Raw genomic sequence first — 12500 nt, forward strand, 5'->3', positions numbered from 1 at the left:
GCACAGCTATGTAATGGTACATCTGTATCCTCCTTACTGACCGTGTACAGCACTGAGAGCACAGCTATGTAATGGTAAATCTGTATCCTCCTTACTGACCGTGTACAGCACTGAGAGCACAGCTATGTAATGGTACATCTGTATCCTCCCCTTACTGACCGTGTACAGCACTGAGAGCACAGCTATGTAATGGTACATCTGTATCCCCCTTACTGACCGTGTACAGCACTGAGAGCACAGCTATGTAATGGTACATCTGTATCCTCCTTACTGACCGTGTACAGCACTGAGAGCACAGCTATGTAATGGTACATCTGTATCCTCCTTACTGACCATGTACAGCACTGAGAGCACAGCTATGTAATGGTACATCTGTATACTCCTACTGACCGTGTACAGCACTGAGAGCACATCTATGTAATGGTACATCTGTATCCCCCTTACTGACCGTGTACAGCACTGAGAGCACAGCTATGTAATGGTACATCTGTATCCCCCTTACTGACCGTGTACAGCACTGAGAGCACAGCTATGTAATGGTACATCTGTATCCTCCTTACTGACCATGTACAGCACTGAGAGCACAGCTATGTAATGGTACATCTGTATCCTCCCCTTACTGACCGTGTACAGCACTGAGAGCACAGCTATGTAATGGTACATCTGTATCCCCCTTACTGACCGTGTACAGCACTGAGAGCACAGCTATGTAATGGTACATCTGTATCCTCCTTACTGACCGTGTACAGCACTGAGAGCACAGCTATGTAATGGTACGTCTGTATCCTCCTTACTGACCGTGTACAGCACTGAGAGCACAGCTATGTAATGGTACATCTGTATCCTCCCCTTACTGACCGTGTACAGCACTGAGAGCACAGCTATGTAATGGTACATCTGTATCCTCCTTACTGACCGTGTACAGCACTGAGAGCACAGCTATGTAATGGTACGTCTGTATCCTCCTTACTGACCGTGTACAGCACTGAGAGCACAGCTATGTAATGGTACATCTGTATCCTCCTTACTGACCGTGTACAGCACTGAGAGCACAGCTATGTAATGGTACATCTGTATCCCCCTTACTGACCATGTACAGCACTGAGAGCACAGCTATGTAATGGTACATCTGTATCCCCCTTACTGACCGTGTACAGCACTGAGAGCACAGCTATGTAATGGTACATCTGTATCCCCCTTACTGACCGTGTACAGCACTGAGAGCACAGCTATGTAATGGTACGTCTGTATCCTCCTTACTGACCGTGTACAGCACTGAGAGCACAGCTATGTAATGGTACATCTGTATCCTCCCCTTACTGACCGTGTACAGCACTGAGAGCACAGCTATGTAATGGTACATCTGTATCCTCCTTACTGACCGTGTACAGCACTGAGAGCACAGCTATGTAATGGTACATCTGTATCCTCCTTACTGACCGTGTACAGCACTGAGAGCACAGCTATGTAATGGTACATCTGTATCCTCCTTACTGACCGTGTACAGCACTGAGAGCACAGCTATGTAATGGTACATCTGTATCCCCCTTACTGACCATGTACAGCACTGAGAGCACAGCTATGTAATGGTACATCTGTATCCTCCTTACTGACCATGTACAGCACTGAGAGCACAGCTATGTAATGGTACATCTGTATCCTCCTTACTGACCGTGTACAGCACTGAGAGCACAGCTATGTAATGGTACGTCTGTATCCCCCTTACTGACCGTGTACAGCACTGAGAGCACAGCTATGTAATGGTACGTCTGTAATCTCCTTACTGACCGTGTACAGCACTGAGAGCACAGCTATGTAATGGTACGTCTGTATCCTCCTTACTGACCGTGCACAGCACTGAGAGCACAGCTATGTAATGGTACATCTGTATCCTCCTTACTGACCATGTACAGCACTGAGAGCACAGCTATGTAATGGTACATCTGTATCCTCCTTACTGACCGTGTACAGCACTGAGAGCACAGCTATGTAATGGTACATCTGTATCCCCCTTACTGACCATGTACAGCACTGAGAGCACAGCTATGTAATGGTACATCTGTATCCTCCTTACTGACCATGTACAGCACTGAGAGCACAGCTATGTAATGGTACATCTGTATCCTCCCCTTACTGACCGTGTACAGCACTGAGAGCACAGCTATGTAATGGTACATCTGTATCCCCCTCACCTTCATGTGAAGGGTCACCCGTCGCTGTCCTGCTGTTCCAGGCTCTCTTCTTCTTGTCCGATGAGGTACGGATGTTGTTCTGAAGGCTGCGAGGTTTCTCCTGGAATAATCCTGTAACACAGATAAGCAGAATGTAATGTAATAAAGGACACTAAACATTCCCTGCATAGTGCTGTATATTATACAGTTATATAACGGCTGCTGGTCTGAGCCATTCTCCCAGCACTGAGGACCTGGATCAGATTTGGGAATACAGTAATGGTGGGTACACAGTGCACACTATACAGATTAGGGGTGCGCACCGGCCACTTTCCGTGTTTTGGTTTTGGATCTGGATTGGTTTTGCCAAAACCACCCTTCTGTGTTTTGGGTTCTGGGTTTTGTGTTTTTTTCATCTGTATTTTTTTTTTTTAAAAAGCATAAAAACAGCTAAAATCACAGAATTTGTGGGTTTTTCTGCTCCTATGCTATTATTAACCTCAATAACCTTAATTTCCACTCATTTCCAGTCTATTCTGAACACCTCACAATAGTGTTTATAGTCCAAAAGGTTGCACCGAGGTAGCTGGATGACTATGCTAAGCGACACGAGTGGGCGGCACAAACACGTGGCCCATCTAGGAGTGACACTGCAGTGGCAGACAGGATGGCATTGAAAAACTAGGCCCCAAACTGTACATAATGCAAAGAAAAAAAAGAGGTGCAAGATGGAATTGTCCTTGGGCCCTTCCACCCACCCTTATGTTGTATAAACAGGACATGCACACTTTAACAAACCAAACATTTCAGCGCCAGGGTCTGCCAAACACCTGTGGCTGAAATGATTGGTTCGTTTGGGCCCCCACAAAACAAGCTGGCAATTAATCTGTCCCTGCACAAACTGGCTCTACGGAGGCAAGATGTCGTCCTCATCCTCCTCATCCACCGATTCCTCACCCTCTTCAGTGTTGTGTACATCCTCATCCTCACAGAGTATTAACCCCGCTGGAATCCACAACCACAGGTCCCTCTGTACGTTCGGGAGGCTGGTCTCCCTGGAAGAATTGATCATTCATTTTTATGAACATCATCTTCTCCACATTTTGTGGTAGCAACCTCCTACGCCTTTTGCTGACAAGGTTCCCGACTGCACTAAACACTCTTTCGGAGTACACACTGGAGGGGGGGCAACTCAGGTAAAATAGAGCCAGTTTGTACAGGGGCCTCCAAATTGCCTCTTTTTCCTGCCAGTACATGTACGGACTATCTGACATGCCTACTTGGATGCTGTCACCGATGTAATCCTCCACCATTCTGTCAATGGTGACAGTATCATATGCAGTGACAGTAGATATGTCAGAAATTGTTAGCAGGTCCGTCAGTCCGGACCAGATGTCCAAACTTGGTCGTGCCCCACCATCACCACCAGCGGGTTGCTTAAGATACCTAAGTTGTTTCTTGGCAGCCCCAGTTGCGGGAGATAATGAAGGAGCTGTTGACGTGTCACGTTCCGCTTCCGTTGTTTTCATCAGCAGGTCTTTGCACCTCTGCAGGCTTGTGTCGGCTGGAAAGAGAGACACCACATAGGCTTTAAACCTAGGTTCAAGCACGGTGGCCAAAATGTAGTGGTCTGATTTCAACAGATTGACCACCCTGGAATCCTGGCAAAGCGAATGAAGGGCTTCATCCACAAGTCCCACATGCCGAGCGGAATCGCTCCGTCTTAGCTCCTCCTTCACTTTCTCCAGCTGCTTCTGCAAAAGCCTAATGAGGGTAATGACCTGACTAAAGCTGGCAGCATCTGAACTGAATTCATGTGTGGCAAGTTCAAAGGGGCTGGAGAACCTTGCACAAGATGAACATCATTCTCCACTGCGCTTGAGTCAAGTGCCAATGTGGATGTATAGGCTTGAATGGCCTTTTGCTGCTCCTCCATCCTCTGAAGCATATAAAGGGTTGAGTTCCACCGCATTACAACTAGAGAACCTGAGAACCGGACCCACCCGAACTTCGGGGATCCGGGACGATCCGAGGCACCCCTCGGATCTCGCCTCGTGCCCCGGATCCCTAATCGAGGCAAAACCTTGCGATCCTCTGGATCTCTGGGTTTTGCCTCGAGCGGCCATTTTTAATAATCCCTTAGCCAATCAGCGCTTTGTCCATTCATGGCAAACAGAGCCGTCCGCCACGGCTCTCAGCCAATCAGCGTTATGGTGCATAGATCGTGTGCAGATGCATGTAGCACGGACCTGGGAGATCCATGCTACATGCATCTGTGTGACTGACACAGAGCACAGCCGGGTTCGTGAGACTCGTCTGTGCTCCCTTCCCCCCCCAAAAAAGAGCAACCAGCCCCGGGCTTTAGTGACCCAGTGCTGGGTGTGCTTAAATACAGGGGACAAACGACGTAGGGGTCCCCCGTACTTAAGCACAACCAGCACTGGGCTAGTCAGAACCAGCCCTGGTTGCCAAAATACGGGGGACAAACGACGTAGGGGGTCACCATAATCTGCACAGCCAGCACTGGGCTCTGGCCCGGTCCTGGAAATACAGGGGAAAAAAATGAGTGGGGTTCCCCTGTATCTTCCAGAACCAGCACCAAACTTTTTCTAGCGGGCGGCTGATGCCACAGCCAGGGGAGCCCTTTCACCGGGCCCCCCAGCCGCAGCATCAGCAAGCCTGCCTCGCATGCTGGTACTTGGAGAACCACAAGTACCAGCATGCAGGGCATTAAGGGCCCACTGGTAGCTGTAAAGAAATGTTTAAATAAACATACGACACACACCGTACACAGTGTAAGTTTATTAAACATACATGCAATCACACATGTACACAAACTCACCTACGTATCCCTGTAGCATCGGTCCACTTGTCCGGTAAAGTATCCATAGAATAAAAAAACACTCACCATCTCCTATGCAAGGTTCTGTCCTCTTCGTTCCTAAGTTGGCATCCCCGGACTTGGCATAAAAAAAAAAAAACGAATATCCAGATCCATGTACTTAAGTACCGTTCAATAGAACAGCACTTCCCGAATGATAGCTTAGCGGCGGGATTTCACCATGGAAACTCCGCCTCTAAGCGTTCATTGGCTGAGAGAGGTCATCCCCAGTCTCTCAGCCAATGAATGGCTCCCTCCATTGTAGTCAATGGTGGGAACCGCAAGGTAAACTAACAACCGATGGTGGAGTGTTGGAGTGCGCCAGCGGATTTGTACTGTACACAGACAGAGTGGGCATCTCAGCGCACGCAATGTCCAGCACTCACAGTACACCTGGGGCAGGCTGGGACTAGCATGTGCATGTTATCGCAGCTGTGTATCCAAAATAAACCGTAGCCGCACATACATTAGCGCTCGCCTCTCATTCAGGCCCTCTGTCCCATAATATTTGAAAAAGTAATGCATGATAATTCCTCCTGCTCATTACATAAAGATACTGCTTGCTACGACTAAATGCACCCGTCATCACAATGTAACCCGCACCGTACAAGCTGCAGTCTCGCCATCTCCCAGGCGCCTGTCTACAACAATTTTCTGTCAGCCAGTCTCACTGGGAGTTGTGGTCACTTCCATCCCGCTCATCGGGTCTCAGATTCCGGGAGGGTAGAGGGAGCGGAATCAGCATTATGCCAGGAGAGGATTTAATCAATGATATGTGCAGACAGACACTGGGCGAGACTGCGACCAGGCCGTGCGCTGCCTCTGTACGGGAGGAGGATGGGAGATATGGAAGTCTCTTCATGTGACCTCCTCAGACACAAAAGATTGATAAACAGGAGACATGTTGGCCCCTTAGAGCCAGTGTGTGAGATATAAATTGAACCCCAATACCCATAGGACAGACCATGAGTAAAGTTACTGCTTGGTAAAAGCACATAGCACTGCAGGGGGGCAGAGACGGGTGTGAAGAGGGGTCTCCTAGCGTTACTCTAAGCGCTCAGTGTGAAATATAAAGTCACCCAGTACTTGTGGGCTATATGCAAAAGCAGCCAGTGTTTGCCCTGCATGCAGATTGCTCCCTCTCATTGTAACACGTGTGCTGTACTCAGCATCAGCTGCAGGGTATACTGATGGAGCCACTAATGATCACATTACTCAGCGCAGTCTCCCATATACAGACTCAGGAGCACACAGATATACAGGTGTCACATATCACATTACTCAGCGCAGTCTCCTATATACAGACTCAGGAGCACACAGATATACAGGTGTCACATATCACATTACTCAGCACAGTCTCCTATATACAGACTCAGGAGCACACAGATATACAGGTGTCACATATCACATTACTCAGCGCAGTCTCCTATATACAGACTCAGGAGCACACAGATATACAGGTGTCACCTATCACATTACTCAGCGCAGTCTCCTATATACAGACTCAGGAGCACACAGATATACAGGTGTCACATATCACATTACTCAGCGCAGTCTCCTATATACAGACTCAGGAGCACACAGAAATACAGGTGTCACATATCACATTACTCAGCACAGTCTCCTATATACAGACTCAGGAGCACACAGATATACAGGTGTCACATATCACATTACTCATCACAGTCTCCTATATACAGACTAAGGAGCACACAGATATACAGGTGTCACATATCACATTGCTCAGTGCAGTCTCCTATATACAGACTCAGGAGCACACAGATATACAGGTGTCACATATCACATTACTCAGCACAGTCTCCATATACAGACTCAGGAGCACACATATATATAGGTGTCACATATCACATTACTCAGCGCAGTCTCCCATATACAGACTCAGGAGCACACAGATATACAGGTGTCACATATCACATTACTCAGCACAGTCTCCATATACAGACTCAGGAGCACACAGATATACAGGTGTCACCTATCACATTACTCAGCGCAGTCTCCTATATACAGACTCAGGAGCACACAGATATACAGGTGTCACATATCACATTACTCAGCGCAGTCTCCTATATACAGACTCAGGAGCACACAGAAATACAGGTGTCACATATCACATTACTCAGCACAGTCTCCTATATACAGACTCAGGAGCACACAGATATACAGGTGTCACATATCACATTACTCATCACAGTCTCCTATATACAGACTAAGGAGCACACAGATATACAGGTGTCACATATCACATTGCTCAGTGCAGTCTCCTATATACAGACTCAGGAGCACACAGATATACAGGTGTCACATATCACATTACTCAGCACAGTCTCCATATACAGACTCAGGAGCACACAGATATACAGGTGTCACATATCACATTACTCAGCGCAGTCTCCCATATACAGACTAAGGAGCACACAGATATACAGGTGTCACATATCACATTACTCAGCGCAGTCTCCTATATACAGACTCAGGAGCACACAGATATACAGGTGTCACATATCACATTACTCAGCGCAGTCTCCTATATACAGACTCAGGAGCACACAGATATACAGGTGTCACATATCACATTACTCAGCGCAGTCTCCTATATACAGACTCAGGAGCACACAGATATACAGGTGTCACACATCACATTACTCAGCACAGTCTCCTATATACAGACTCAGGAGCACACAGATATACAGGTGTCACATATCACATTACTCAGCGCAGTCTCCCATATACAGACTCAGGAGCACACAGATATACAGGTGTCACATATCACATTACTCAGCACAGTCTCCCATATACAGACTCAGGAGCACACAGATATACAGGTGTCACATATCACATTACTCAGCGCAGTCTCCTATATACAGACTCAGGAGCACACAGATATACAGGTGTCACATATCACATTACTCAGCACAGTCTCCCATATACAGACTCAGGAGCACACAGATATACAGGTGTCACATATCACATTACACAGCGCAGTCTCCCATATACAGACTCAGGAGCACACAGATATACAGGTGTCACATATCACATTACTCAGCGCAGTCTCCCATATACAGACTCAGGAGCACACAGATATACAGGTGTCACATATCACATTACTCAGCGCAGTCTCCTATATACAGACTCAGGAGCACACAGATATACAGGTGTCACATATCACATTACTCAGCACAGTCTCCTATATACAGACTCAGGAGCACACAGATATACAGGTGTCACATTACTCAGCGCAGTCTCCTATATACAGACTCAGGAGCATACATATATACAGGTGTCTCATATCACATTACTCAGCGCAGTCTCCCATATACAGACTAAGGAGCACACAGATATACAGGTGTCACATATCACATTACTCAGCGCAGTCTCCCATATACAGACTCAGGAGCACACAGATATACAGGTGTCTCATATCACATTACTCAGCGCAGTCTCCTATATACAGACTCAGGAGCACACCGATATACAGGTGTCACATATCACATTACTCAGCGCAGTCTCCTATATACAGACTCAGGAGCACACAGATATACAGGTGTCACATATCACATTACTCAGCGCAGTCTCCTATATACAGACTCAGGAGCACACAGATATACAGGTGTCACATATCACATTACTCAGCACAGTCTCCATATACAGACTCAGGAGCACACAGATATACAGGTGTCACATATCACATTACTCAGCGCAGTCTCCCATATACAGACTAAGGAGCACACAGATATACAGGTGTCACATATCACATTACTCAGCGCAGTCTCCCATATACAGACTCAGGAGCACACAGATATACAGGTGTCACATATCACATTACTCAGCGCAGTCTCCATATACAGACTCAGGAGCACACAGATATACAGGTGTCACATATCACATTACTCAGATATACAGGTGTCACATATCACATTACTCAGTGCAGTCTCCTATATACAGACTCAGGAGCACACAGATATACAGGTGTCACATATCACATTACTCAGCGCAGTCTCCTATATACAGACTCAGGAGCACACAGATATACAGGTGTCACACATCACATTACTCAGCGCAGTCTCCTGGTGCTTCCTAGAGACATTTTCACCAAAATTAGATGCAAAAAAAATGCCTGGCACTAGTAAAGTCTCACGGGACCAGACGTGCTAAGAGGGACTGTTTGGCGAGGCTGCAGCAGAGACGAGTGAAGACACATCTATACATCTACACCAAGAACGCTGAGTAAACCCCACAGTGACCAATTATTCCAAAGAAATGAGGAGCAGCTTGTCCGATCAATGCGCAGATTATTGACGGACGCTTAGTAACAAAAGATGACATCAATACTGTTATTGGAGAAGGTTATTCAGCCTACGTATGGTGTATTGCCGGGCACACATTCCATGGGGATGTGCTAAAATCTGAGGCTATATATATGATATATTTACAGAGATCTAATACAACGCTGGGCGTGCAGCAGATACCTACTATTCCCACAATACACTGTGAGCACATTGAACTAATGTATTAATATATATTTCATGTGATTAGCATTATTATATACTGTAACACTGAGTATTGAAATGAGAACTACAGACAGACAGGTACTTGGTAAAGCAGTGTCTGTATAATAGCAGCAAACACTGCACCTTAGTATACGTGAGGTTAGGCCTGGACACAAACATGAACACAGCATTAAAAAAAAGCAGACAAACATAAAAGTAAATGTCTCAGCACTCCTTGTGCTAATGTTTGTGGACCCTCCAGGTCCTGGCACCCCTAATAACCCCCCCCCCCAGCCTATGGCCTGGCTAGCTTATCCAGCATCACGAGCAATGAGCAACAGGTGTGTGAGAGTTTTAAACCCCTCCTGTGCTGCTGACTTTCTGCTGGCTCTGGGCGACCATGAAAACCCGGAATTTTATATTTCCACTTTGAGCTGTGCAGCCCAGAAAACCTGGAATTCCAAACTTCTATTGTAGGTGCAGAATGTGCCAAATTTGTTTCCCTCTCCCTTGGAGGGAGCTGATCCAGAACATGGCCAAGTGTTTAACAAGTAGATTAAAAGGTTTTAATATGTAAAATACATAACTATGGTGTAAGGGGCAGTGATTGCCTGAGGCAGCTTTGGATGGGCTTTGGATCATAGTAGACTTACAGTACCTTGCAAAAGTATTCACCCCCTTTGCTTTTTACCTTTTTTGTTACATTACAACCTGTAATTTATGTTTTTCCATCTGGCATATTTTGTCAGATCCATTACAAAATTCAATTTTCAGAATTTTATTTATAAAGATTATTTTTTTAATATATATTTTTCTCATTTTACTTCACCAAATTAGACTGTGCATATGTAATCACCCCCTTTGCTATGAAGCCCCTCAAAAGTTCTGGTGCAACCAATTACCTTCAGTAGTCACATAATTAGTGAAATGAAGTCCACCTGTGTGACATCTAAGTGTCACATGATCTGTCAGTATAGACGCACCTTTTCTGAAAGGCCCCAGAGGCTGCAACACCACTAAGCAAGAGGCATCACACCATGAGGACCAAGGAGCTCTCCAAACAAGTCAGGGACAAAGTTGTTGAGAAGTACAATTCTGGGTTGGGTTATGAAAAAATATCCAAATCTTTGATGATCCCCAGAACACCATCCAATCCATCATCAAATGGAAAGAACATGGTATGACAACAAACCTGCCAAGAGAGGACCGCCCACCAAAACTTACAGACCGGGCAAGGAGAGCATTGATCAGAGAGGCAGCTCAGAGACCAAAGGTAACCCTGAAGGAGCTGCAGAGTTCCACAGCAGAGACTGTTGTATCTGTGCATGTGACCACAATAAGCCGTACACTCCATAGAGCTGGGCTTTATGGAAGAGTGGCCAGAAAAAAGCCATTACTTAGTGATAAAAATAAGAAGACATGGGGCCTGATTCAGACCCACTCGCGAGCGGCTGTCCGCTCGCAAGTGGGTCGATGTTCTGGACTGAGCATGCGCACGACGGAGGGAGCTCCGTCGTGCGCATGCACCAGACGCGACGAGCGAAGGAAAGTCCTTCGCTCGTTGTGTCTGATCAAAGGGGGCGTGCTGTCGATGTTGATTGACAGCACGCCCCCTTTGGTAGGCATGCCGGGGGCGTGCCTCCCTGACTGGGGCGTTCCCACGGGAACGCCTCCCGTCAGAAGCCGGCCCACTGACATCACTCCGGAGCTTGCGGTTGAAAACCTCAACCGCAGGCTCCGGCTCGCAGTTTCGATGGTCGCGATGGTCAAGACCATCGCGGCCATCAAAATGCACGCTCGTATAGCCTGTGGGTGGTGACCCACAGCTATACGAGCATCCAGGAGGACGCTCCATTTTCATGGAGGCCGGCCCTCATTCAGAGCGTGCGCTCTGCTCAGAGCGTACGGCTCTGAATGAGGGCCATGATTTGAGTTTGCCAAAAGGCATGTGCGCGACTCCCCAAATGTATGGAGGAAGGTGCTCTGGTAGATGAGACTAAAATTTTACTCTTCAGCCACCAAGGAAGACACTATGTCTGGCGCAAACCCAACACATCCCATCACCCCAAGATCACCATCCCCACAGTGAAACATGGTGGTGGCAGCATCATGCTGGGGGGATGTTATTCAGCAGCAGGGACTGGGAAACTGATTTGAGTCGAGGGAAAGATGTATGGTGACAAATACAGGGATATTCTTGAGCAAAACCTGGTTCAGTCTACCTGTGATTTGAGACTGGGCCGGAGGTTCACCTTCCAGCAGGACAATGACCCGAAGCATACTGCTAAAGCAACACTCGAGTGGTTTAAGGGGAAACATTTAAATGTGTTGGAATGGCCTAGTCAAAGCCCAGATCTCAATCCAAGTGAGAATCTGTGGTCAGACTTGAAGATTTCTGTTCACAAGTGGAAACCATCCAACATGAAGGAGCTGGAGCAGTTTTGCTTTGAGGAATGAGTAAAATCCCAGGGGCAAGATGTTGCAAGTTCATAGAGACTTACCCAAAGCGACTTGCAGCTGTAATTGCCGCAAAAGGTGGCTCAACAAAGTACTGACTTTAGGGGGGTGAATAGTTATGCACCCCTCTAAAGTAAATGTAGAGTAGATGCACAGCATCTCCCTCCCATTAGGACTAGGCTGAACTCAGGCACCCATGTATGGTCATAAATCACAGCATGGTGAGCAGAGGGCCAAGGGGAGCCTGGTTTACCCCTTTGCTGGTAAGGGAGACCAATGACATGGTCCTGAGGGACTAAATGTGGTTTGTGTGGCTGGCCTCTTGCGCAGACCTCTAGTGGCTGGGGGCAGCTAATAGTGTTAGTGACCTGGGCGCGCTACACAACGTGGAAGCTCCGTGTGATTCGTGTCACGGGTGGCTGAGGACTTTGACCCGGAGTGGAACCAGGAGAGGTTTTGAGGACAGGCTTCTGGTACTGGAAG

The 12500-nt window shown here is 47.1% G+C and overlaps 1 protein-coding gene across 1 annotated transcript in view; it reads right to left on the reverse strand.

The window, feature by feature from the left end:
• DISP3 (dispatched RND transporter family member 3) overlaps nucleotides 1-12500 on the reverse strand; it is a 363985-nt gene that overhangs the window by 71464 nt on the left and 280021 nt on the right. Inside the window, exon 11 of the mRNA XM_088457578.1 lies at nucleotides 2193-2303. Coding sequence (XP_088313704.1) covers nucleotides 2193-2303 — 111 coding nt within the window. The remainder of the gene's footprint in view (nucleotides 1-2192; nucleotides 2304-12500) is intronic.

Source organism: Taudactylus pleione, unplaced genomic scaffold (assembly GCF_031769625.1).
Source record: "Taudactylus pleione unplaced genomic scaffold, aTauple2 ptg000770l, whole genome shotgun sequence".
Taxonomy (NCBI): Eukaryota; Metazoa; Chordata; class Amphibia; order Anura; family Myobatrachidae; genus Taudactylus; species Taudactylus pleione.